This window comes from Heloderma suspectum, chromosome 16, assembly GCF_057233095.1.
Source record: "Heloderma suspectum isolate Gila_16-S chromosome 16, 16-S_ref, whole genome shotgun sequence".
Taxonomy (NCBI): domain Eukaryota; kingdom Metazoa; phylum Chordata; class Lepidosauria; order Squamata; family Helodermatidae; genus Heloderma; species Heloderma suspectum.
The window spans coordinates 19,836,793-19,864,709 of NC_139473.1; the positions used below are offsets into that span (position 1 = coordinate 19,836,793).

The 27,917-nt window shown below is 50.6% G+C and overlaps 1 protein-coding gene across 3 annotated transcripts in view; it reads right to left on the reverse strand.

The window, feature by feature from the left end:
- The window catches only part of AP2B1 (adaptor related protein complex 2 subunit beta 1), a 99,666-nt gene that overhangs the window by 61,466 nt on the left and 10,283 nt on the right, over positions 1-27,917 (reverse strand). For all 3 annotated transcript variants that reach the window (XM_084822987.1, XM_084822988.1, XM_084822989.1), the window contains 4 exons: positions 27,610-27,668; positions 16,958-17,063; positions 13,867-14,002; positions 12,282-12,527 (listed from right to left, as the gene is read on the reverse strand). In XM_084822987.1, coding sequence (XP_084679113.1) covers positions 12,282-12,527; positions 13,867-14,002; positions 16,958-17,063; positions 27,610-27,668 — 547 coding nt within the window. The remainder of the gene's footprint in view (positions 1-12,281; positions 12,528-13,866; positions 14,003-16,957; positions 17,064-27,609; positions 27,669-27,917) is intronic.

Sequence of the window (27,917 nt, forward strand, 5' to 3'; positions counted from 1 at the left end):
AAAAGTTCAAACAATGTTTTTTAAATTCCCTGGAGTTAGAAAGTTAGCAGGTAAGGGAGAAGGGTTCTAGCCTACCCTTTCCCTTGAAATGCTAGTTTTCCAGGTGCAAGGAATTTCCATGTTGTTTGGAGGAGAATGCCGTCCTGTGAGCATCTGAGGTAGTACAGCCCAGTCACAGAATGAGTTAAAGATCAGTGGGCGGAGCGAACTGTGTTGGTGCTTCAACCCTTGCTCTGTTCAAAGTGTTAAAAGTTAATGGACAAGCTTAAGACAAGTCGGGCTCCAGCCTCAAACCCCTTTCAATCAAAGGGTTAAGCTTGAAAATATATTTGTAAGAGGCAGCGTGTCTCTGAGCATGAGCAGAGTGACTTTACCCAACACGCACACGCAGACATATACTGGTGGATCAGTAAACCCGTCCCTCCCAAACATCTGTGAATAGAGGAACAGAAGCCATGGCCGAAACGTTCTTCAATGTTCGCATGGAAAAGGTGAAGGCAAAATCTCTTGCGTCTCCAAGTCTGAGAATGTCATGAAACTGCTTGAGATCCTGGAGCGGTTCCCCCCAGCCTGGTGACCTCCAGATGCTTTCGGACCACAACTCCCATCATCCCCAGCCAGCAGGGCCAAGGTGATGGGAGCGGTAGTCCCACACCTCCAGAGGGCAGCCGGTTGGGGAAGGTCACATGGGATGTCTCCCGCACTTGGATAGACCAGCAGTGCTGAACCCTTTTCAACCTGCCGGCTGAATTCTGTTTCGGAGCAGCTCTTGAGGGCTGCACTCTGGTGGTGGGCGGGGCCAAAGCCAAAAGGGGTGGAGCCAAAAATACACAAAACCCCGGTATATTTTAGCTTAAAGCTCTTCCCGCCTTAGGAGAGGCATTTCAACCTTTTCGAATGGGGGGAAACTGAGCAAAAGCTGGTGGTCAACTATCAGTGGTTGAAGGAAAAGGAGGGGGGCCAGGCAAAGGGGGTGTGGCCACCTGGAAAACCCCAGAAAGCAGGATTTGGCCCAATGGGTCCGCGGTTCCCCACCCCTGGGCTAGACCAGCCATTTGTCTATCTCAATATAGCAACTAAGGCAGGTCACAGGATGCAACCTCAATGCAGCCGTCGACCCCCGAATCTCTCCTTTAAAAGCAAAATAATAACGAAGCATTGGGCATGTGTTAGGAGGCGGATTCTTGGCCCCCAAAGCATGTCTAATTCCAAAGAGTCGGCACCAATGAAGAGCAAACAGCAGGGTGTGGAACTGGGCAAGCGAGACCATCCCTCGCAGCCACAGAGACTGGCGGTGCATCGCAGTCAAGAAAAGCCTCCACGAACGAGCTCAGCAAGGCGGCAGCGGGGGGGGGGGGGGGCGGCCAGTCTCTCCCCATCATGGGAAAAATGAAGAATACAAATAAGGGAGTTAGACAGGAAAGAGAGAGAAACGAAAAGGGAGGAGCGGATGAGGGACACCAAGGAAGAAGAGCAATCTGATTACTTTGTTCTCATCCAAGGCTAATTGGAAATTAAACCAAGTGTGGAATGCAGGTAATGGAGCCAAATGTTCTGCCATTTAGCGCACTGAGTCTCCTACCTGGCACCCTGCTACATTCTGGGAAGGGAAGGAGAAAAGCAGGCAGGGGGACGACCAAGTTGCTTGCCGGGAGGGCCTGACAAACAGGGGCAAAGCGATGGAGGGCCAAAACGCCACGCAGCGTGGCTCTCAACGTGCCCCAGGTCAGACCAAGGGTCTGCCCTGTCCAGCATCCACCTTCCCGCAGCAGCCAGCCAGATGCCAGAAGGCGTTGTGCGTCCCCGGCATGTGACATACTCACGGGTAGATTGTTCTGTAGCGGAGCACTTAGCACTCACTCCGGGCTACGGAGCACGAAAAGGGTCAAAATCAGCTTGCGAGTGAGCTAATTTTGACCCTTTGGGCATTCCATAGGTGGCCCAGGGCAAGGGAAGAAAGCCGGGGGGGGGGACGGGACTAAGAACATGAGAATATGAGAAGAGCCCTGCTGGATCAGACCAAGGGTCCATCTTGTCCAGCATTCTGTTCACACAGCGGCCAACCAGCTGCCCACGGGAAACCCACAAGCAGGGCATGAGCACAACAGCACCCTCCCACCCATCTTCCCCAGCAAGTGGTGTTCATAGGCTCACTGCCTCTGGTCCTGGAGGGAGCACACAGCCATCAAGACTGTAGCCATTGACTGCCATGTATAGCCAAACCAAATGTTCTAGGAGCGGCAGGGCCAAGTCCCTGTGTGGCCGTGACATTCACGGGGCATCCTCGGGCAAGAGGAACCAAAACGCTGCAGGGACTGCTGTGGGGGATCATGACCTCAAACCCCCAAAAAGGCAGGGACCGCCCACACAATCCAGGCCCCCACCCCAGAGAAAGCAGGCACAGCGAGGTCACAAGTCTTCCCTGACCTGGCACCCTCGAGACGTTGGGGGACTACAATGCCCATTCTTCCCATCCCTGGGCCATACTGACTGAGGTTGATGGGAGCTGTAGTCTGCCTTGAGCACCATTGTCTTCGTGGAACGGCAGGGTACAAATTGAATCAAGAAATAGTCCCAAACACCTGGAGGGCAGTAAGGCTGGGGCAGGCATCACGAGGTGTGAGCCAGGGCACGAAGAGCCTCGGGGGTCAGACCAGATCTAATCCAACCTCCAGTTCCCCCACAGAGATCAGGCAGACGCCACAGGGAAGCCTGCAAGAGGGACATGAAGGCGACACCCAGGTGGACCCTTGGTCTGATCCAGCGTGGCTCATCTTATGTCCTTCTTAGGTGACAGCCTCCCCTGCTATCCCCCCGCCCCCCCGAATGAGTATCCAGAAAGTGGTATCACCACTGCGTACGGCACTTGCGAATCCTTTGTAAGACTTGCAGCCACTGACAGGCCTCCTTATCCCCCCTGAACATGTGTAACTCCCCTTTCAAAGCCTGTGGCCCCTTGGCCACACCTCAGCAGAGCACACTCCATTAAGAGACCCTTAAGGGGAACGAAGGCATCTACTCTCTCGGTTTCCATTTATGTAATTTATACGCTGCCCTATAAATAACAGGTTCTCAGGGCAGCTCATCAAGTTAAAGAAAAGACAAAACACCTTGCAGATTTGCATAAGTGAGTTGTTTCCTGGTGCATGCAGGCGCATTCCCCCCTCTCCACCCTAATTCTGAGTTGTGCCAAAGCTTCGCGGGTCGTTCCACGGAGGGCAGCCTCACAACGGGTGGGTCAATCTGCCGGCACAACAACTCGGATTCCATCACAGCGCTGCCACAGTTCCACTTTTTCTGTTCTGCATCAACAGTGTGCAGAAAGCGAGCCCCTTGTTGAGGGTGAAAGAGGAGAGTGCAAAAGCTGTTTTGAAACTCAACATTAAAAAAACTAAGATCATGGCATCTGGCCCCATCACTTCCTGGCATATGGAAGAGGAAGAAATGGAAGCAGTGACAGATTTTATTTTCTTGGGCTCCAAGATCATGGCAGACGGTGACTGTAGCCATGAAATTAAAAGACGCTTGCTCCTTGGGAGGAAAGCTATGGCAAACCTAGACAGCATAGTAAGAAGCAGAGACATCACCTTGCCAACAAAGGTCCGTCTAATCAAAGCTATGGTTTTCCCAGTAGTAAAGTACGGCTGTGAGAGCTGGACTGTAAGGAAGGCTGAGCGCCGAAGAATGGATGCTTTCGAACTGTGGTGCTGGAGAAGACTCTTACGAGTCTCCTGGACTGCAAGGAGGTCAAACCAGTCAATCCTAAAGGAAATCAACCCTGAGTGCTCATTGGAAGGACAGATACTGAAGCTGAAGCTCAAATATTTTGGCCACCTAATGTGAAGAGAAAACTCTCTGGAAAAGACCCTGATGCTGGGAAAGACTGAAGGCAAAAGGAGAAGGGGATGGCAGAGGATGAGATGGCTAGATAGCATCACTGATGCAATGAATATGGACTTGAGCACGCTTCGGGAGAGAGCGCAGGACAGGAAGGCCTGGCGTGCTACAGTCCATGGGGTCATGAAGAGTCGGACACGACTGAACAACAATCAACAGTGTGGTCCATGGGGCTATAAAATGTCACAACCCAGCATTCGCGACTGGGGTGAAGCAGCGACTGCAGTCAAGGGGAGACCCCCTCTCTCTCTAACACAGAGACACACATGGGCAATGTCTCTCCACCCAGCAAGAAATGAGACCACCGCCCCCTTCCTTCTTTCAAGGTCTCCACAGTGCATGGCGAACTTGGGGGAAGGCACCTCTCGCTTGCATGGCCCGTCCAGGGGTAGGCAGTCACCAGAAAGACATTTATGGTAACCATTAGCCACATTTGTGGTCGGGGGATCCCTGGTCCTTCTGAGCTGCGGGCCCTCCACCTCAGATCCCTCTCCCTGTTCACGCAACCCCCCCCAGGAGGGGCCACAAGCCTCTGACTCTGAGGAGTGGGGCTCGAACTCCTCCGGCGAGCGAGGAGACCCTGAGGAGCATTCCCCAACCCGCTCCCCCGAACCTCACCACCCCTCCGCAGGAGAAGTCAGCGACTACAGAAAAGGTCACTGGCCATTTAACAGCCATTTAACACATAAGAGGGTGGAGCTTCCAGAAAGACAAGCTATAAAACCCATCCGTTTGTCCAGGTCCGTGTGGGCATGACCTGTCTGTTGTCTAGCGGTGGAGGTGCTCTCCAGGGACCTGAAACCAAACCCCCGTAGTCCTAAACAGAGTGCCCCCTTGCCTGAGCCGGACAATGGGCTCCCCGATGGAGCAGGGGCATCCCGCAACTTGAAGGCAGGGAACACAATCTGAACGCAGGAGGGCCCAGGTTGAATCCCAGCCAGCGGAAGCTGGTGGCTCTGATTTCAGTGGGTCTGTGAATCCGTTCTGAGTTTCAGTCGCAACCATCCAGAACTCTAAAGGAGCTACCCAATGTGCAGTACCCATTTTGGGAATAGGGTTCAGCACCCTGGAGAGCTCCTTTAGAGTTCTGGCCTGTTCTGACCGAAACCCAGAATGGATTCACAGCCCCACTGAAATCGGAGCCCCCAGCCTCCACTGATCCCAGCATCTCCTGCTCAAGGGTGCTCAGGCAGCAGAGCGGTCTCTCTGCATGAAACCATACAGGATCAGTGCCTGAGTGGACAATCCCAGGTTAGACGGACCACTGGCCTGGTTTAGTGTCCCAGGATCAAGCTTAAAGGATCTCCGGTCCCAGCTGACAGGGACAACCCCTCTGGGCCCCAAATCCTAGAGAGCCCGTCTGATTAGACCAGGGCAAAGCAACCCAGGGCCCTCCAGAGGTTTTGGATTCCAGCTACCATGATAACTGGCCAGGCTGGCAGGAGCTGATGGGAAACGGAGGTGAAAACATCTGGGCAGCCCCAGGGTGCCCCAGCACCGAGCCAAGCGGATCAAAGGCCCGATTACGAGTCAGCAACTTCTCCCAAGGTTGGCCGGACACAATCCCATGCATCAGCTCCAAGCCTCTTGCATTAGCCAAGCTTTGTGGAACCGGTGCAGTATTCCAAAACACTTCTCCACTCACAGGCTAATTATGTGTTTAACTATGTTTATCAACTGCTTACATTCAACAAATGTCTAAGCGATGTACCAAAAAAACAAGACTTCATACAGAGGACAGGATTACCTGGCTAAGAATGCCTTTTGGAACAGGTATGGTTTCAGGACGTACCAAAAACCCAGGGAGGTAGGCACCTGCTTAATTTGTAGTGGGAGTGCCAGAAAGTTGGCATTATGATGCTAAAGGCCCTAGATCAGCCTTCCCCATCCAGGTGCCCTCCAGATGTGGGAGTTAGAGTCCAACACATCTGGAGGGCGCCTGCTTGGGGAAGGCTGCCCTAGATTCTGTGCCATGATCAACCAACCCCCCCCCCCAAATCTTGGGTACCACCAGGAGGGTATCTTCTCCTGATGAGCGCAATAACCAAACCAGCAGGGAGGGGATGACATGATCTCTTAAGCATCCTGGTCCTGAGTTGTTCAGTTGTTTTGGTAAGCATATACCAAAACCAGAAACCTGGCCAGCAGTATAAAGGCATATAAACACGTTTATTCTTTAAATAACCTATAAAAGAGCTTGGGGGGTATTTTGATCTATTGAGAAAGATGGCTACGCAGAAGTACAGAACGTTTACCGACGGTGAAAGTCACACACTTTGAAACAGGGGTGGGGAAACTTTTTCAGCCCAAGGGCCAAAATCAATTTCAGAGAGGTTCTCGGGGGCCGCTTTCCAGTGGTGGGCCCAAGGTAAAGGAGGCGCAACCAAAGATGCCTGCATGTTTTATCTTCAAGCTCCTGCTGCCAGCAACTGACCTCTGGGGAGGACTGCAACCTTTTGAAATGGGGGGAAAGCAGAACAAAAGCTGGGAAAGCCACCAAATGATGAGCTGTTGGAGCAAGGGGACGGAGGTCTGGCCCTCTGGGGAATGCCCGAGGGCCGGATTGGGATCCCAGACCTGAGGTTCCCCATTCTTGGGTGCCCGAGTTCAATCTTCTGGATGGGAAACATGATCAAAATGTGCCTTCTAATATTTCAGTTAATTAGTGTTGCATGGAGTGGGGTGGGCGGGCTTAATGATTAGAATGTGAAAATCTTGGTAATGTCCATTATATATCACTTTATTCTCCTCCATCCCACCCCCCACACCAGTCTTATATAAAACTTCACTATTTTTCTTAAAGCTTTATAAAGCTTTTTAGGATCAACTTTCTCTTGTACAGCAAAAGAAAAGGAGAAAAATGGATTTTTCCTCCCTTTTTATACAGAGCAGCCGACAAAGGTTGCAGGTTATTGTACAAACCGCTTCTGGGAAAGGAAAGTCACAGCTGGCCGTCGCTGCAGCCAGGAGCAGGGAACACGCCAAAGAATGGAGAGTTTTCAAAAAGCAGCCTCCGCTCAGGGTCAAAAATGAAAGGTGACGGGCAGGAGCCCAGCGGGAGGGAGTGAAAAATTAAGGGGGTGCCATTGCCTGAAAAGGACCGTGTCATTGTTCAGCCAACAGACCGGCAGGGAATGACTCAGGGCAGGTGGGGCTGTTTGTGGCTGCCCAAACACTCTTGTTCCGTGTCATGTAAATGTGGAACGGGGTGGTCATCTATAGCCCCCGACCACATGGAGATCTCCCGCTTTCCCCCAGATATTAACAGGGTCTTCAGAATGTGTCAAAGGCACCTGGCCATAGCTTAAGGCTGCAAGCGGACAGCTCTGTGCCCGGAGTGGCCGCAGCAGCCACCTGAAGGATCCCTTAGCCAAGGCTGGCATCCCAAACAAATAAAGAGTTGCCCGACAGGATAAGACTGATGGTCAGTTGGGTTTGGCACCGGCTGCCCGGCACTTGCGGGAAGCTGATACCTGGGTCACTCCAGTGAAACGGATTGGCGGAGGATGCAGAAGAGAAGGGAGGACTTGTGGAACTCCCTGCTACAAGATGTGTTTGTGATCGGTGCTTATAACAGCCTCCTGCGGCCTCGTGCCCTCCAGATGTGTTGGACTACAACTCACAGAGCCTCCCAGCCAGCTCCGACACATCTGGAGGGCACGGGAGGCTGGCTCATCAACTTCATAGAATCATAGGGTCGGAAGGGACCTGCGAGACCACCGAGCCCAACCTCCTGCTCAATGCAGGAAGCCTGATTCCCAGGCAGTCTCCCATCTGAGTTCTAACCAGGGCTGACCCTGCTTAGATTGGCACAATATAAAAACAGGGAAACAGTGGACATTTTAACAAACAAAATATAATGAATGTCAATTTTGTTTAAAAACAGACATAGAACAAGGCAATCAATACAACAAATAAAAGTATTTACTAAATCCCATCCTATCAGTTTCAACCTAAATTTAACATTCCATAAGAACCTAAGAAGAGCCGTGCTGGATCAGACCAAGGGTCCATCCAGTCCAGCATTCTGCTCACACAGTGGCCAACCAGCTGTCAATAAGGAACCCACAAGCAGGACATGAGTGCAACAGCACCCTCCAGCCCATGTTCCCCAGCAACTGGTGTACAGAGGCTCACTGCCTCTGATACTGAAGGTACCATATAGCCATCATGACTAGTAGCCACTGATAGCCTTCTCCTTCAGGATTTCCAGTTTTCGTTTTTACAGGTAACTAACCATAACCAAAGATAAAACCAACAGAACTGAAACCACCAATGTCCTGAGATCCTTGTTCAGTAGCAAAATATTTTTTTAAAGTACCTTTCAAGCAATTTGCACCATTTTTTAACAAAGCAGCAAGAGACTTGCTCTAACGCAGCCCTTTTCTAACTTGGCACCCTCCAGATGTTTTGCACAACCCCCAGTATTTCTGACCATTTGTAAACCGCAATAGGAGAAGCGTAAAGTATATGATGTCTTAGCTCATCTGCGACGGCTTTAGAAGGGGATTAGACAAACTGATGGAAGGATCTATTTCATGGCTATTCGTCATGATGGCTGGATGGAACCTCCCTGTGCAAAGGCAGCGTACTCCTCAGCACCAGACACAGGGGATGTATCAGTAAATACAGTCTATTGCCTTCAGGCTCCGCTTGTGAACTCCTTCGAGGCGTCTAGTTGGCTGATGCAGGGAAAAGGATGTTGAACTTGAGTGCCTCCAGATGGAGAGATTATAGTGCTAATAGCCAGAAGGCATCGTGCAGAGATTCCATCATTTTCTTCGTTAACAGATTTTCCATGGTAAAAAAAGAAGATGGAAGCAGTGGTGGGAAAACATAGGAAGGTTACAAGTGGAAGACGACCCCGTAAAATTCCATGAACAAGGCAATAAAAGCCTCATCTGGAAGCACCTGTAGATTGACTGGTCTGGTCCAAATAGGACTCATTGGAGGTTCTTCTTAGGCAGGACACAGAATCATAGACCAGGGAAGTTGGAAGGAGCCTATAAGACCCTCGAGTCCAACCCCCTGCTCAATGCAGGAATCCAAGTCAGAGCATCCCTGACAGGTGGCTGTCCAGCCTCGTCTTGAATGCCTCCAGGGTGGGAGAGCCCACCACCTCCCTAGGGAATTGGCTCCATGATGGATATGATGGAAGTAGCGCTTCCCTTTATTTGGTTTCAGCATTTAATATTTAGGGGTGCACTGCCTTCGTCCATGGAGGCTCTGTTTGGCTAGCAAGGCTAACAGCTCATCCTCCATAAATTCGTCAAGCCAGCTAAGCATGTGGCAGTGAATTTCTTAGGTCAGTCATGCATTGTCCGAAGAAGAAGAATGCATGACTCATAGCAGTTTATGACAGGGCTGGGCAAATTTTAGGCTTATGGAATTGACTGTTTTTCTATGGGAGCCGCCGAGGTGCATCAGCCGGAACCAAGTGCAAAAGAGGGGGTGTGGAACTGCAGAAGAACAGTGCCTCTGAGCACATGCTCAGCCCAGGAATTTGCACTGAGGAACAGAACTGGAGCCCACACACAAATCTCCTCCTGTTTTCCTCTCCCCGGCAGATCTATCCTGCTCCCCGGAACTAGCTGCTTCTCTTGCTGAACACCCAGCTCCCCCAAGAGGTGGCTACTAAATTAGCTCAGCTTATCATCCGGGGGTAGGGATGTGCAAACTCACCCTCGTCCGGGTTCTCCAGATGCCTGCCCAGCCCCTACCCTACTCACTGGTCCCTGGACCACACTCAAGCTCCCTCCACGCTCGGCGAGCAGCCTGCACTCACCCCAGCGGCCTCGTCGAGCTCCGTGGTCGCCATTTGTTTTTTTAATAAAATGGCGATCGCAAAAACGTGTGTGTCTTTGTATGCACGAAAATGTGCATTTTGAGAATGCGCATATTCTCATGTGTGAAATACACATTTTTGTGAAGGTGCAAATTTATGTGCGTGCAAAAATTAGCATTTTCTGGAAAATGAGCATTTTTGCACATATGCGAATATGTGCATTCGCAAACGGTGCATTTTCACCAGTGCGCAAATATGTGTGTTTTTGCGATTGCCATTTTATTCCTCAAAAAACCGCAAAGCTCCACGAGGCCACCGGGGTGAGTGTAGGCTGTTCGCCGAGCGCGGCAAGGGGCAAGCAGGGCAGGGGCTCGGCAAGCAGGGCTCGGGGGTGCGGGCAGGAGTGATTCCGCTGGATTCCCAGACTGAATCGGGTGCCCACGCCATCCCTATCTGAGGGAAATCTCCTGCCACACAGTAGTTAGGTGCTGCCCCCTTGTGGCTCATTGTTCAAAGCTACAACAGAAGCGCAGCCTGAGTGCTGGAGGGGAAGAGGCTCATGACCTCTGCTGCACTAGGTGGACTTTGTGGGGTCCGATTCAGGTGGGCTGGCATGACACTTTAGTGAGGCCTGGAGGGAGGGAGGGAGGTGGGATGGAGGGTCCTCTGCCCAAGCACCTTGTCCTGTGGGGAGCAGCAGAGGAAACAAGACGCTCAAACTCATGAAGAATGACACAAGCGGATCATTGGAGCAAACAAGAGGGAGCACATGAAATCTGCTGGAGTGGTTTTTGCTCTAAATGCAGACCTCGGTGACTCTCCACACCCCTTCCCCACCACCTACCAACTCGTCCCTTGGGCCACATACTCCCCATCCCCAAGGCCCTCCATTCTCCTCTGTCCATGACGATCAAGCTCGCCTGCATCCAGCACCTTCTCCACAGCTCCCGCCTTACTATCACGGCCTCCTGGGCTTCTGTGACATCACAGCAGTTCAGCCAACAGCCAAGGGCTCAGCGATTCACAGGTTGTAACAGGCAACCTATGCTTACTTTAAAGCAGGGGTGTGGAACCTCTTTCAGCCAGAGGGACGGATCTCATTTTGGAGCAGCTCGGGGGGGGGGGAGGGCGGTGCATTCCAGTGGGCCAAAGGCTGAAGGGGCCAAGCCAATATTCTAGCATATTTTAGTTTAAAGCTTTTACTGCCAGCCGCTAAGCCTCAGGAGAGTCATTTCAAACCTCTGAGAATGGGGAAAGAACTGCACAAAAGCTGGGAAACTACCAAACAATCAGTGGTTGAGGGAAAGGAGGTGGGACCAAGGGGAGGGGGCGTGTCCATCTGGGGAGGCTTGGAGGGCCGGATTTGGCCCACAGATCTGAAGTTCTGCACCTCTACTTTTAACCCCCTTTGAGTTGCTGTTGCATTTGGCAAAATTACTCTTTTTAAAAATAAAACAGAACAAAATACGCACACGCTCCGTTTTAAAACGAGCTCTTGTTCATCCTCATTTGTTCTCTTCTATATATAAAGGGTTTTGTTACCTGCAGCCCTGACGATAGTTAAATACATTTGAAAAAAGAACATGAAAGGGAGCTCTCCGTATGCTCGCTAGCAACAAGAGACGGTTGGTGAGAACAAAGCGTTTCCGAGAAATCGTCAATATTCATGGCAAGGGAGTCTGAATAGAGCCACGTTGGAAAGACGCCTGTCAAATGCCAGAAGGCCATCTCAGTTCCTAGCCAGGGCCGGGGGAGGAGGAGAGAAAGGAGCATACAGCAGAAATCAGAGGCCAGTAAAGGCAGACGCCTTCGGCGCCACTGTCTTGGGGAAAGCCACAAGGAGGTCGATAGGAACTCTTTTGTTCTGCCGTTCATCTTCAGGGGAGAGACTTTGGCAATTGACAACAGCCTTCTCCAACTTGGCGCCCTCCCGATGTGTTGGACTACAACTCCCAGCATCCCCCAGCCAGCCTGGCTAACTGGGGACGCTGAGCACTGCAGTCCAACCCGTCGGGAGGGCGCCAAGTTGGAGAAGGCAGAAATAGCCATCAACAGCTGGCAGCTCCCACTCAAGGCAAGGCTGGCCTTTCCCAGGCCTAAAACGACAGACCCGTTTTGTTTATCATAGAATAGTAGGGTTGGAAGGGGCCTACAAGGCCATCGAGTCCAACCCCCTGCTCAGTGCAGGAATCCAAGTCGGAGCATCCCTGACAGATAGCTGTCCAGCGTTACCTTGACTGCCTCCAGGGTGAGAGAGCCCACCACCATCCCAGTTCATGGGTTCCATTGTCGCATTGCTCTAACAGTCAGGAAGTTTTTCCTGATGTCCAGCCGGAATCCGGCTTCCTGTACCTTGAGCCCATTCTTCTGTGTCCTCCACTCTGGGATGATTGAGAAGAGCTCCTGGCCTTCCTCTCTGTGACAACCTCTCTGTGTATCCGGTTCTTTAAACTGGATATGCCTGGGACTGAACCTCTGACCTCCTGCCCGCAAAGCAGGTCCTCTACACCTAAGTTACAGCCCTGCCATCAATCGAGCGATGTGCCTGCCCTTCCAAGGGCCGAGGGAGGGGTTCCCTTCTGTGGGGTGAGTCCCTTACCATGGGATTGGAGTCCGCGATGAGGTCGCGCAGGGAATCGAGGAAGCCCTGGTCCTCCACCATCTGGGCATTGATGTCGTGCAGCTTGGCCACGCAGACAGCCGCCGTCTTGCGCACGTATGGGTCCTCATCCTTCAGGCACTTGCGGAGCGGCTCGCACAGGTACTCGGTGATCTTGTCCACGCGGATGCAGCCCATGGTGCGCACCGCCAAAGCGCGGATGAGGGGATTGGGGTCCTCACAGTCCTGGGGAAAGGGGGAGAGAACAGGCAGGTTGTCGTGGACGGCTCTGGGCCGGCAAGATGCCGGCATTCCCATCCAAGGGAACAGAGTCCAAATCACCCCCCTCCCCCAAGGAGTGAGGAACTGAAGTAATTTGTACTCTGCCTCACATTTGTTCAGCCCTCTCAAGAGGTCTCCTAACTGCTGCGAAGGAGAGTAAGAACACCGCAAAGAGTTTGATCCGTAAAAATGCCAGTGAATCCCATTGGCAAAATCACTGTGATGTCACAGAATGTTCAGATGATAATGACCGCTACGCGGGAGGGGACACTCACAGAGCACTGATCATCAACAAAGGACAGTGCAAGACAAGCTGTGCTGGAGGAGAAGGAGCCCACACAGGTCTTTGTGGTTTGGGGTTCGGGTGGGGTGGGGTGAAAGAGAAGCAAAGGAGCTGGTAATACAGGGAAGTCATGGGGCAGGAGTGAGGGGTCCGATTAGGCATACAGATTAGAAATACACTCAGCCTTTAATATGGCAGAATCGTAGGCCTTCCTGGGGCATTTTTAATCCCAGCCGGAAAAGGTGAAAGATTCCAAACTCAACAGAGTCTCAAGTGCTCGGGGGGGGGGGGGTCTCTTCTCCAGCTATTTCAGAGAGCAAGGTAGGGATTTTCTCAAGATCATGACTGCTGTCACCTTAAGGGACTTCACCAGCTGCAGCTTTGCTGGGAGATGAATGCTCTGACAATTAGTAATGTCGGACCCCCTCAGCTACCCGAGAGGAGGAGGAAAGTGGGTTGCGAGAGGCGGCCAGGGCAGGGTGACGCAACTGCAAAGTCTCCGTCTGGAAGCCCAGGTAAAAGGGGAGGGAGATGAGGGAATATCCATGCCCAAAGACAAGGTAACAGCATCACCAAACCCCAAACCCAAATGGAACACTGCTGTGCTCACAACCTCCCAACGAAACAGAAAGCTGGTTCCTTAAGGAGTGTCATTCTGTGAAAAGCAGGGAGTGCCTACTTCGAACCAGTGCGATACTAAGCTGTGCTTAGACCAGCAAAACCTGGCTTCAAATCACCTCGGGTGGTCCTCACACTCTCGCTCTCTGCCTAACTCGCCTTGCACTGCCAGTATAAAAAAGCGAGAGGCCATATAGTCCACCCTGAGCTTCTTGGGGCCCAACACGAGCGACTCTCCCACACACGGCCTTGCGCATCTGTATGCGCAGAGTGCGCACTGCAGCCATAGGTGTCAGCACAACACAGGGGCCTTTCCCCCGGATCCACCCTGGCTGTCGTGGGGGCGGCCACTTTGCTGGCCTGCAACAATAAGGAAGATGCAGAGACGGAGCCCCAAGCTACCTTCACAAAGCTGTTCACAGCCATGATGGCCATATCCGGCTGGCTTTTGGCGTAGTTCATCAAGTACAAATACACCAGCTTCTTCAGCTCCAGGTTGTCTGTCTGCATGCAGTTCACCACGTCTGGAAAAAGGGAGCTAGACAAGAAAGAGAGAGGCTGCTGAAGCAGCAATCTGTAGACCAGGGGTGGGCCAGCTGGTACCCTGGAGATAATTTGGACTACAACTCCCATCACCCCACCATGGGCTACACCAGCTGGGCTGGTGGGAGTTGGAGTCCACCTAACATGTGGAGGCTACCATGTTGTCAACCTCTGCCCTGGGCCGATAGCAGCTCCCCACTATCTCAAGCGATGGTCCCCCACCATGCTACCCAAAGTCCTTCTAACAGGAAGTAGGGATGTGCAAGAATTTTACTCCCATATGAAAATCATGCAAACCTCTGCCCCAAAGGCCGTTGGGGACCTCTGCCCCAAAGACCTTCACAACCCTGAACAGGAACACGAGCAGGAGGGAAGGCGCGCTGGCACATGCAAATGCAAGTTCGGGAAATGGCAAACATTTCCCGAAGTTGCGTTTGCATGTGCCAGCGCGCCTTCCCTTCAAAACTCGCATTGTCGTGCTTTAGCCGATGCGGGGAAATGCAAATTTTCGATGGGGGGGGGGGAAATGAGCATTTTTTTTAAAGTGCATTTTTCCCGGTCGAAGAACGAAAAAAGGAAGCACTTGCATGTGAGAACGTGACAAACTGAGCTTCGATGAGGAAATCGGAGAACTCAGCGCACTCGAACACTGCATGTTCGCCCATCGCTAACAGGAAGTGCCTGGGATTGAGTCAGGGTCATCTGCAGGGAAAGCGAGTGCCCTACACCCCATGTCACACAGCTGTGTTGTGCCTCCGTTCCGGATGGAAGAGGATATAGAATGCCTCAGCCTGACAGTGTTTGGGGAGGGGCCCAGCACCTGGACCTCTGCAGCTTGACCCAGCTGGCCTCACTTCTCAATCAGCTTCAGCATGAAAGACGTGCCTCAAATCCAGTTCAGGTGCTGGAAGCAACTGCTGATGCTCACACATAGCAGAAAACATTCCTGCCAGCTCCTGGACCCAGCTCGCATTATTGTCAAACCCAGAACGACTCCGCCTGTTCTTCAGCACATCCCTCTATCTGGTTTTATTTTCCTTGGCTTCGGACTGATACTCTTGGCTTCTTGACCTCGGACTGTTTAATGACTGACGCTTGCTGCTGCTTATCGCTGAACTCGAGTAATTTACGACAAACTGCCAGGATGCCCACAAGCAGGGCCTGAAGGCAACAGCTTTTCTGTTCCCCCAACAACTGGCATTCAAAGGTAGACTGCCTGGGAACATGGAGGTTCCATTGCAGCTAGTAGCTTTCCTCCATGAAAATATCCAAAACCCCTTTGAGAAATGCCATCGCCACACTATGTGGCAGTAAACCTACAGTTCCATTGCCATGTGGAGTCCTCCCTTTTTGTCCGTCCTGAATCTCCTGCCGTTCAGCTTCAGTGAACCCCAGGCTCGAGTATTATAGGACAGGAAGGAAAGAATCTGCCTCCACACCAGGCATCGCTTTATAAGCCTCTATCACAGCTTTCCTCCAACTTGGCCCCCTCCAGATATTTAGAACCACAACTCTTGACCGTACGCCATGCTGGCCAAGGCCAGTGGGAGTTGAAGTCCTAAACACCTGGAGGGCACCACGTTAGGGAAAGCTGCTCTATCACCTCCCCTCTTAGTTGCCTTTTTTCTGAAACTACCAGCATGGGAACGTGAACCAGGGTTTTGGGTCGAGATCGTAAGCGACAGGTTCCTCCTGGGCGCCCGTGACAAAAAAACACCACCTTTCCTTGGCCACACCAGAGTGAAATCGGTCGACGGGGAACGTATGGCGGGAGGCCTTCTTTGCGGGCTAGTCAGTTTCAGAGACCCGTTTGCGGGCGAGCCAATGAGCCAGCCGTCTGCGTGCCTGACAGTTGTACTGCGGAGCGCAGCACACCTGGGAAAACATTCCGGTCCAGACACGAGATGCTGAGATGACCAGAAAAAATGGGACAGCCACTGCACTCAAGAGGCCCTCTTACTCTCCGCCTGTCCCCCCCACCCCCGGCCCCCTGCTGATATCACAACACTGAACCAGCTGGTCTGAGTCGATTCTGAAATGTTTCCCAGTAAGTGCTCCAAGACAATCTCACCCAGACTGGCTTTCAACAGCCGAGGTTACAGCAGGTCCAGTTCAAGTCAAACGGGTGCACTGCAGGCTTTTATCCACGATGGATTTAACATTGCAACCTGGCCCTGAGCTCAGGAGGTGGGTGGGTTAGAAATCCAGGACGGCGAAGGGGTCTGGAAACGAATTACTGTGAGGAACCACTGATAAGAGGTGCGTATGTTTAGCCTAGAGAGGAGAAGATTATGGAGAGGCCTGGTGAAGGCCTCCAAATATCTAAGGGCTATTGCACAGAAGATGGAGCAGAGCCAATTTGGGTTGCTCCGGAGGGCAGGTGGAAACTGCAGGGAAGCAGATTTCGGTTTAACGTTAGGAGAAACATCCTAACCATGAATGCTGTTCAGCAATGGAAGAGACTGCCTCAGGAGGTGGTGGGCTCTCCTTTGCCGAAGGCATTTAAGCAGAGACTGGGTGGCCATCTGTCGGGGATGCTGTAGTTGCATCCTGCATTGCAGAGTCCGCACTGAGAAGGGGGTTTGACTAGATGATCTGCAGGGTTACCCCATGGTTCTACAAACCTGGGTCTCCCTGGTCCTAATCCCACATTCTAACCCAGCCTTCCCCAACCTGGTGTCTTCCAGATGTACTGCACTACAACTCATAGCACCCCAGCCAGCCATGCTCTAACTACTAGGCCGCACTGTCTCCCAAGTTCTTTTTAAAAACGCACGCTAGCTCTCTATTTTTATTTAAGTGTTCTCTTTTTAAACATTTCCCATAAAAGTTATTTTGGGGCTGCAAGATCACAGGCAGCGGCGTCAGTGCAGTCTAGCTGGTGCGACAAAGCCTGACGCCGGTCCCGCCGGGTGGGCTACAGGGAGGGCGCGCGCAAGTGAAGGCTTACCTGACGTCCTTGCCCACAGTCATGGCCGCGATGACCTTCTTCACCGCCTCTTTCCTCTTCTCCTTCTTTTCATTGTTGAGTTCGGCTTTCAGTTCAAAGATCTCCCCTGGAAAGAAACGGAAGGCCACCATAAGAAGGGCCTGGCAGGATCAGACCCAAGGCTCCGCTAGCTCGCCGTCCTGCGTCCGGACAGAGGGCTCCAGGAAGCCCACAACCAGGCCACGAAGCAGCCGTCTGCAACCTGGTGTCCTCAGTATGTACTGGACTGCACGCTCCGGCCTCATCCATCCGCCAGGAGACCACCAGTCCATCTAGCCCAGTATTGCAGACGCAGACTGGCAGCCATCGTTCTCCAGGGTTTCAGGCAGGAGTTTTTCCTGCCCCGCTTGGAGCTGCCGGGGATCAAACCTGGGACCATCTGCCTGCAAAGCAGGTGCTCTACCACCGAACGTTGTTTCTTCCCCTAAAACTAAAGTAAGGTTCTAGTCCTCATGGTTGTGAATTAAGGACTGATTGAAACAGGAACATCGGAAGCTGCCTTCTACTGAGTCAGACCCTGGGTCCATCTAGCCCAGTGTTATCAACACTGACTGGCAGCAGCGGCTCTCCAGGGTTTCAGGAGGGATTCTTTTCTTGCCCTACCTGGAGAAGCCGGGGATCAAACTTTGGACCCTGTGCATGCAAAGCAGGTGCTCTATCACACTGCACTATGGCCCCTCCCTTAAACCACCAGGAGGCTGCACCTCTCACCTCCCAGGGAGACCATAATGGCATGGGAAGAACAACTTGGCCAAAGCCAGAGAAGGAATTGCTGCTGCTGCAACACTCTCTATCCTCTTCCCTCCCCATTCAGTTTTCCTCTTGCATTGTGACAACTAGCTTGTGAGCCTCTGGTCAAGAGGTGTCTTATTTTTCGACGTCTGTATAGCACTTGGAAAATCTTAGGCGCTTGGTAAGAGTTTGCTTTGGTTTTATGATGCTGTTACGGTTTTATTCTCTGCTACTGGCTTTGTCTTGGTTTTATCCTTGGTTTTATTCTGTACTGTTTTGATTTTGTTTTAATGTCCGTACCTTGTTTTCTTGGTGGTATGGGGATACCAAGTCATCTTGTCCACCTCCTGAGGAATCTGTGTAACGACCAAGTAGCAACGGTAAGAACAGACCACGGAACAACGGACTGGTTTAAGATTGGGAAAGGAGTACAGCAGGGTTGTATACTTTCACCCTACCTATTCAACCTGTACGCAGAACACATCATGTGACGTGCTGGGCTTGATGAAGCCAAGGCTGGAGTTAAAATCACTGGAAGAAACATTAACAATCTGATGGCTGAAAGCGAGGAGGAGCTGAGGAACCTCATGACGAAGGTGAAAGAAGAAAGTGCAAAAGCTGGGTTGCAGTTCAACCTCAACAAAACCAAGATTATGGCAACCAGCGTGATTGATAACTGGCAAATAGAGGGAGAAAACGTGGAGGCAGTGACAGACTTTGTCTTTCTAGGCGCAAAGATTACTGCAGACGCTGACTGCAGCCAGGAAATCAGAAGACGTTTACTTCTTGGGAGGACAGCAATGACAGATCTTGATAAAATAGTGAAGAGCGGAGACATCACACTGACAACAAAGGTCCGCATAGTTCAAGCAATGGTATTCCCCATAGTAACCTATGGCTGCGAGAGCTGGACCATAAGGAAGGCTGAGCGAAGGAAGATAGATGCTTTTGAACTGTGGTGCTGGAGGAAAATTCTGAGAGTGCCTTGGACTGCAAGAAGATCAAACCAGTCCATCCTCCAGGAAATAAAGCCAGACTGCTCACTTGAGGGAATATTAAAGGCAAAACTGAAGTACTTTGGCCACATCATGAGAAGACAGGATACCCTGGAGAAGATGCTGATGCTAGGGAAAGTGGAAGGCCAAAGGAAGAGGGGCCGACCAAGGGCAAGGTGGATGGATGATATTCTGAGGTGACAGACTCGAGCTTGGGGGAGCTGGGGGTGGTGACGGCCGACTGGAAGCTCTGGCTTGGGCTGGCCCATAAAGGCACTAAGAGTCAGAAGCGACTGACCAAATAAACAACACAACATACCACCCAGAGAACTTCAGTTATTGGATGGTTTAAAAGTCCAGTAAATAAGCAAATAAATAAGAAACTACTTACTGCTAATACTTAATGCTAATGCTACTAAATGCTCATTTTCTCGTAAAGCCATCTAAGCGTGTCAGCGGCTGTCACACATAACGTGGCACCAAATTCTGCATCGTGCAGAGTCCCTCCTGAATCAACGGCTGATCAATTTCACAGGGCAACGCTGAGGTTCACGATTTCGAGAGCCACCCAGCGAGAACTTGACGGGCGGCAGGTTCAAGACAGACAAAAGAAACAGAAGAGGGGATTCTGAATCTTGTGGGGGTGGGTGGAAGCAGGTGGTTAAGCGCAAAGGAAAACTGAAAGACACAGCTTGGGGCTCCATTAAGGCTGGAACAGCCAGGCCCTTCGCTTTCAGCAGCTGGTTTCTTGGCTGGGGTTAGCGAGGCGACAGCAAGACTCGTTCATCTCACCGAGCGCGGCATCTCTGCAACGGGGAAACAGGAGATTCTTTTTCAAGCTTTCAATTACTTTCAGGATTGTGGGCGAGAGTTTGAAAAAAAGCACAGGGAATTAAAGGGAACCCTGCTCAGGACTTCTGGAGACAGCAGGGGTGTATGCGTGCCAAACATTTATGCTTTGCCTTGGGGGGGGGGAACCTGTGGCCCATATGCCTTCCTCAGGGGGTCTCCCCTGTGGGTGCCCCAGTCCCGCCCCGATTCCCCCCCCCTTACACTGTCCCTCTGACTTCATTCCTGCCCCATCTTCGTTCTTCATCTCCTGTGCACCCAGTGAGAGGGCCACAGTGTTCCCGAACCTGGTGCCTTCAGGATGTTCTGGACTACAACTCCCATTATGCTCAGCTATCATGGTCGTGTCTTCCAAGAGTTTGAGGCAGATAATGACAATCGCCATCAATAACCTAACAATTAAAAACACCTTTCAAAGCAAACCTGGTCACTATTAACCCTGGTTAAGGTCAGCGTGGAACCATAACAGGTTGTTATGAGAAGCCCAGAGGGGAATTTGTGGATTAGAGAAGGGAAAAGGCTGAGGGGGAGAGGAAGCGGCCCGCTCCCAGTCCCTTAATCATTTATTGATTTGAAATATTTTGCCCCATCTCTCTGCTGATTAAAAATGGTAAGGTGGCCTACAATCCACAAAGTGCACAAAACTCTCCCTCTCTCTCTCTCTCTCTCTCTCTGAGAGAGAGAATATACTCAAACTAGCAGACAAAGTAAAAAATTAAGTCAACGGAGAACAGCAGCTTCAGAACTGAAAAGATGGGCAGAGTAACCCTATGGGTGAGGGAAGAGAGGAACGGAAGCAGAGGAACCACCAACACAGGGTGTGCGTGCTTTCTCCCTTTTTATTTGGCCATTTTCAGCCGTTTCCTTTGTTCCTTGGCCGTTTTCTTCCTTTTCTTTTTACTTTTCCCTCTCATCAGTTCCAATGGGATTGGAACAAATGACAGGTGCTTCAGGGCTGGAGCAGGTCTTCCCCTGTTCCGGGGACACAGGAGGACTGCACGCCCCCTCCCCAACGTCAGCGTTCCAGCACTGGGGAATCACCAACCAGCTGCAAAATATTCCAGACTTGCAGAGGCGGCTTGTGTGGTCAGGTCCCCCACTCCGAGGGGAGGGGGGGAGGAGAGACAATCTCCCTCTGCCCTCGGAGGGGAGATCCAAAAAATCCTAGGACCCCTAGGACCACAAATCCCTTAAGGATTTTTACAGGCCTAGCTCTGGTTTCTCCAACGGGGTTCCTGTGAGTACCAATGTGCCTGTAGTCACCACTCTTGGCCCCTCCTGACTTTTACTTTATTTCTTATGTTTTTTTTAAATTACTTTTTTATCTAGGGGGGCTGGCATGCTGCAAAGTGAAGTGCCACCCTCCAGCACCATCTTCATTTGGGTTCAACAGAGCGGATTTCTGTTTTGGAGCTGAGATCCCACCTCTCCCTTGGACTTTGGTTCTGGGGCAAGTGACTTTCCTTTCAGCCTCACCACTTTGCCTTCTGGGAAACTAGTGTTTTGCGACTGGTCACAACTCCCATGGTAGCCATTTTACAAATGGGCAAGGTGCCCCCATGGCAGCCATTTTGTGAGAGAGCTCTCTCAAAATTCCAAATATGCCCACCGAACCAAAAAGGTTACGCAATGTAAGAAAAACTAAAAAGGTCTTCACTTGGTCCTAAGGGTCATTCATTTCAGTGCAAGCCTCTGTGGGGAGAACATTCCAGAAGTGGGGTGCATGACTGAGAAGGCCATTTCCCTATTTACCATCCACCTAACGAGTGACAGTGGGAGCATCTGGAGAAGGCCTCCAATGATCCTCTTCAACATAGGACAGGTTTACATGATAGCAGCTGCGACAGCCTTATAGCAGGGGTGGGGAACCCCTTTCAGGCCATGGGCCACATTCCGTTTCAGAGAAGCTCTCAGGGGCCGTATTGCAGGGGTGGGCGGGGCCAAAGGCAAAAAGGGTGGAGCCCCAAGCACCAGCATACTGTAGCTGAAAGCTCTTGCTGCAGTCACTATGCCTTAGGAGAGGCAGTTCAACCTTTTAGGATGGGTGTAAAAAGTGGGAAAACACCAAATGATCGGTGGTTGTGGGAAAAGGGGCGTTGCCATCTGGGGCACCCTGGAGGCTGGACTGGGGCCCAGGGCCTGAGCTTCCCCGCCCCTGACTTGCAGGGCTTTGAAAGTTCTTCAATCATGGCTGAACGGTGAGAACGTTATGCCAGCACTGCGGTTCTGTGATCCTTTGTTGTTGTTCAGTCGTTCAGTCGTGTCCGACTCTTCGTGACCCCATGGACCATAGCACGCCAGGCCTTCCTGTCCTGCGCTCTCTCCCGGAGCGTGCTCAAGTTCATATTCATTGCATCCGTGATGCTATCTAGCCATCTCATCCTCTGCCGTCCCCTTCTCCTTTTGCCTTCAGTCTTTCCCAGCATCAGGGTCTTTTCCAGGGAGTTTTCTCTTCGCATTAGGTGGCCAAAAAATTGGAGCTTCAGCTTCAGTATCTGTCCTTCCAATGAGCACTCAGGGTTGATTTCCTTTAGGATGGACTGATTTGACCTCCTTGCAGTCCAGGGGACTCGTAAGAGTCTTCTCCAGCACCACAGTTCGAAAGCATCAATTCTTCGGCGCTCAGCCTTCCTTATAGTCCAGCTCTCACAGCCATACATTACTACTGGGAAAACCATAGCTTTGATTAGACGGACCTTTGTCGGCAAGGTGATGTCTCTGCTTCTTACTATGCTGTCTAGGTTGGCCATAGCTTTCCTCCCCAGGAGCAAGCGTCTTTTAATTTCATGGCTACAGTCACCGTCTGCGGTGATCTTGGAGCCCAAGAAAGTAAAATCTGTCACTGCTTCCATTTCTTCCCCTTCTATATGCCAGGAAGTGATGGGGCCAGATGCCATGATCTTAGTTTTTTTAATGTTGAGTTTCAAACCAGCTTTTGCACTCTCCTCTTTCACCCTCAACAAGAGGCTCTTGAGATCCTCTTCGCTTTCTGCCATTAGGGTGGTATCATCTGCATATCGGAGGTTGTTGATAATTCTCCCAGCAATCTTAATTCCGACCTCTGATTCATCCAACCCGGCATTTCTCACGATGTACTCTGCATATAAGTTAAATAAGCAGGGTGACAATATGCAGCCTTGTCGTACTCCTTTCCCAATTTTGAACCAATCGGTTGTTCCATGTCTGGTTCTTACTGTTGCTTCTTGACCTTCGTACAGGTTTCTCAGGAGACAGGTAAGGTGGTCTGGTACTCCCATCACTTTAAGAATTTGCCACAGTTTGTTGTGATCCACACAATCAAAGGCTTTAGCGTAGTCAATGAAGCAGAAATAGACGTTTTTCTGGAATTCTCTTGCTTTCTCCATGATGCAGCGAATGTTGGCGATTTGATCTCTAGTTCCTCTGCCTCTTCGAAACCCAGCTTGTACTTCTGGTAGTTCTCGGTTCGCATACTGCTGAAGCCTAGCTTGTAGGATTTTGAGCATCACCTTGCTGGCATGTGAAATGAGCGCAATGGTGCGGTAGTTTGAACACTCTTTGGCGTTGCCCTTCTTTGGAATTGGAATGTAAACTGACCTTTTCCAGTCTTGTGGCCACTGTTGAGTGTTCCAGATTTGTTGGCATATTGAATGCAGCACTTTAACAGCATCATCTTTTAGGATTTTAAATAGCTCGGCTGGAATACTGTCATCTCCGCTAGCTTTGTTGTTACTAATGCTTCCTAAGGCCCACTTGACTTCACTCTCTAGGATGTCCGGCTCAAGTTCAGTGACCGCACTATCATGGCTATCAGGGACATTACGATCTTTCCTGTATAGTTCTTCTGTGTATTCTTGCCACCTCTTCTTAATCTCATCTGCTTTTGTTAGGTCCCTGCCTTCTTTGTTCTTTATCATGCCCGTCTTTGTACAAAACGTTCCCTTGAGATCTCCAATTTTCTTGAAGAGATCTCTAGTCTTTCCCATTCTGTTGTTTTCCTCGATTTCTTTGCATTGTTCATTTAAGAAGGCCTTCTTGTCTCTCCTTGCTATTCTCTGGAACTCTGCATTCAGTTGGGTATATCTTCCCCTTTCTCCCTTGCTTTTCGCTTCCCTTCTTTTCTCAGCTACTTGTAAAGCCTCATCAGACCACCACTTGGCTTTCTTGCATTTCTTTTTCTTTGGGATGGATTTCGTTGCTGCCTCCTGAACAATGTTACGGACCTCCGTCCATAGTTCCTCAGGCACTCTGTCTATCAGGTCTAATCCCTGAAATCTATTCCTCACCTCCACTGTATATTCATCAGGGATATGATTTAGGTCATACCTGAACGGTTTAGTGGTTTTCCCAACGTTCTTCAATTTCAGCCGAAATTTTGCAAGAAGCAGCTCATGATCTGAGCCACAGTCAGCTCCAGGTCTTGTTTTGACTGACTGTATGGAGCTTCTCCATCTTTGGCTGCAAAGGACATAATCAATCTGATTTCGATATTGACCATCTGGTGATGTCCATGTGTAGAGTCGCCTCTTGTGCTGTTGGAAAAGAGTGTTTGCTATGATCAGCGTGTTCTCTTGGCAAAACTCTATTAGCTTTTGTCCTGCTTCATTTTGTACACCAAGGCCATGCCTGCCTGTTATCCCGGTGATTTCTTGACTTCCTACTTTAGCATTCCAATCCCCTATGATGAAGAGGACATCTTTTTTTGGTGTTAAGTTCTAGAAGGTGTTGTAGGTCTTCATCGAACCGATCAACCTCAGCTTCTTCGGCCTCAGTGGTTGGGGCATAGACTTGAATTACTGTGATGTTGAATGGTTTGCCTTGGATTCGTACTGAGATCATTCTATCATTTTTAAGATTGTACCCCAGGACTGCTTTTCCCACCCTTTTGTTGACTATGAGTGCTACTCCATTTCTTCTAAGGGATTCTTGCCCACAATAGTAGATATGATGGTCACCTGAATTAAATTCGCCCATGCCTGTCCATTTTAGTTCTCTGATTCCCAAGATGTCGATGTTCAATCTTGCCATCTCATGTTTGACCACCTCCAGCTTACCTTGATTCATTGATCTGACATTCCAGGTTCCTAAACAATATTGTTCTTTACAGCATCGGATTTTCTTTTCACCACCAGACACATCCACAGCTGAGTGTCCTTTCGGCTTTGGCCCAGCCGCTTCACTCTTTCTGGCGCTACTTGGAAATACCCTCTGCTCTGTGATCCTTAGACTTATTTAAGTCGACCATTGTCTTTTAAAAGCCAATTAATACATTAAACAGCCTTTGATCAGTGGACAGCTTTACACTTTATGTCCGCTGCCTTGACAATAAGGGACTTTTGGCAATCTAGAGGGAGTGCGTGGCTATGAACCAAAATTTCTGATCAGGCAGGCAAGATGAGGGGACGGTTAAGTAAAATCTCAAAGGTGCCCCTGTCATATTGGAAAGCTGAACCACGTTGTGCTGAACGGCGAGTAGAGGAGGAGACACAGGGGTCGCTTGGTTCCCGCAAAACATGGCAACTGATACGAGAACAGTACAAGACACGCACAAACGCCGGATTTGCTAGTGGCGGGACTATTTCTACATGGATCTTTTGGGAAGTGTCACTGCAACAGGGCCCAAGGAGTAGTCGAACAGCCTGCATGCTGAATTGCCCTGCAAGTTAAAAACCGAGCCATCAAAGAGCGACATCTCCTTACAGATGCTCATGGGCCAAATGGCCATTTCAGGGAAGGCCCAGGGAGCCAGCGTGCCGGGGAGAAAGGCAGAAGCCTCGTTCCATCTCCCTCTCATCATGCCTAATGAAAGCTCAGCTCCTGGGATGTGGCAGCGTGGTGATAAAGAACCCAGCTGGATGCTGGGAATCTGAATCATTGCCCAAGAGCAGGGAGCTGAAAGGGGAGCAGCCAAAAAAGCAAGAACAAAAAACACAGTCAGGACCACACGCCAAGTGCACCATTACGTCAGAGGTGATCAGAGATCAAGACGCATTAGAATCACAGCAGGAGACCCCTTGTCCAGGCTCAGCCACATGCTGGGGATTCTCCTAGCTTCTGGTTAGGATGCTGGTCAAAAAACGGCAACCAACGGACAATCTTGCCACGGTCAAATGCTGTCAAGTATTCCATGAAGGAATGGAGGCCCCCTCAACAGATTTTGGGCCCCAGATGCCATCTCGGTGCATCTCCTCAGATGAGACAGCTCGGCAGCACAACGTGGTTCAGCTTCCCAATATGACAGGGGCACCTTTGACATTTTACTTAACCGTCCCCTCGTCCTGCCTGCCTGATCAGAAATTTTGGTTCATAGCCACGCACTCCCTCTAGATTGCCAAAAGTCCCTTATTGTCCCCACCCCCTTCTCCTCCTTGCCCATCCTCGATCTCTCTGCAGTGATGTGGGACAGGAAATTGTCCAAAGCAGAATATTTTCCAGTGCTTTCTTTTTCCATGGAAAATGTTCTGTTTCAGAAGTTCCTGAGTAACAATGAATGGCATGCCAGTTGCAAAATACAGTATTAGGCAGGCTGGTGTCTTTCAATCTTGAGAAGTATTCTAATACAAAAATTCTCTAGAATACCACATTTACAGCCCACTAAAAGCGCAATCCTATGCATGTTTGGACAGTAAAAAGTCCTACACCTCCCAGCATTCCCCACCCAGCCATGCAGAGGATTGTGCCCTAAATGTGCTTTAACCTTTTCCTTTAAATACTCCAGGCCACATGCTTGTACTGAGCCAAAAAAATAACACAGGGTCCTTTCCCCGGCTTTGTTGTGTACTAAATACAAGCAAAACAAACACACTATATCCGCAAGTGCAGCAGAAAACTTTCCTGTGCAAAGCGAACTTTTCCTGATACGAATTACCCTAAGTTGCAGAGGAATTTTTCCCGGAACATTTTCCAGATAACCCACATCACTCTCTCTCGTCTGCATCCTATTCCATTCCACCAAACCTCCCCTCTGCCTCCCCCCACAGGTCCCTCTCCTTAAATCCCTGAGACCTTGCCTCTCTTCCAATAGCTCCGCCATTCCTGCGCTTTAACTCATAAGCCGCAGCACCATCCCAGCTCCCTCCCTTGCTGCTGTGCTCTTTCATCAATTCTAGTAGGATCTTCCTCCCTATCGTCGGGTCTTGATGGGACATTCTTCCTCCTGCTGCCCACAGCTTACTTGTAACTTGTATTCTTACACTGTCAATATATTTAACAAACAGACAACCATTTATTCCGGAGGAGTGCCCCCCCCCCCCCCCCGCCGCCACCACCTTTTTCTTTTTGTGGTCATCTGAGCGCAGCCAGCTGAATGCAAGGCCTAGAGGACTTGCACCACAGAGATGTGGGTACACAGTCAGGGACACTGAATTTCTTTCAGCCCGAGGGCCAAGTCCCATTGCAGAGACGCTCTCGGGGGCCGCATTCCAGTGGTGGGCAGAGCCAAAGACAAAGGGGGTGGGCCAAAAATACCAGCACATTGTAACTTGAAGCTCGTAATGCCAGTAATTAAGCCTTAGTAGAGGCATAGAGAGGCCTGAGAATGGGGAAAAAACTGCACAAAACCCATCAGATCACCAAATGATGGTTGGCCGGGAGAAATGGGGCAGGGCCTGAGGAAGGAGGCGTGGACCTCTGGGAAACCCCAGAGGGCCATATTTGGCCTGAGGTTCTGCACTCCTGGTATAGGGCATCCCTTTTTATCTGAAAGCTATATGGCAGCTTTGAAGTGGGAACAGGAAGTGAGGCTCAGATGGCACTTTAGTCTTCTGAGCTCTATGGTTATCACTGTGGCATGGATGTTCCCCAGTGCCTAGGCGGCAGGACTACCATGGACCCACTGCACTTTTTGTGGGAGGAAGAGCCTCCATGAGCTCTAGCATGCCGCGCATCCTTCTGAACCCCACCTCCACCCTCCCCTAATTCTTTTTCCCCCCCAGACGGACGGGGTGCAGAACAGGCTCCACATCGACTGGTCGATGCTCGAGGGAGCCTACGTCAAAAGCTTCCTGTCCCCATCTCTGGCAAGAACCTCTGACATCAGGTTAACACATGGAATCAAACCTTTTTTATTGGTGGTAAAGTATTTGGAGTCCGTCATGACTTCAACTTTCTGATCACACCTGGAAAACAACAAGAAGAAGTCAACCTTTTAACAAAGCTGCACCTCCTTTCACAGCAATACAGAGGAGCGGATAAGAACAAGGCCTTGAAGTGCTTTCGTGTGGCTTCTACAGGTGTTACACAAGAGGAATCTTGTGCGTTATCCATTTCCTGCCTTTTCAGGATGGAAACATACGAAGAATCCTGCTGGATCACACTAAATGTCTGTCTAGAAGTCTACTTGCTCCAATGAGAACAGCTTAACACAA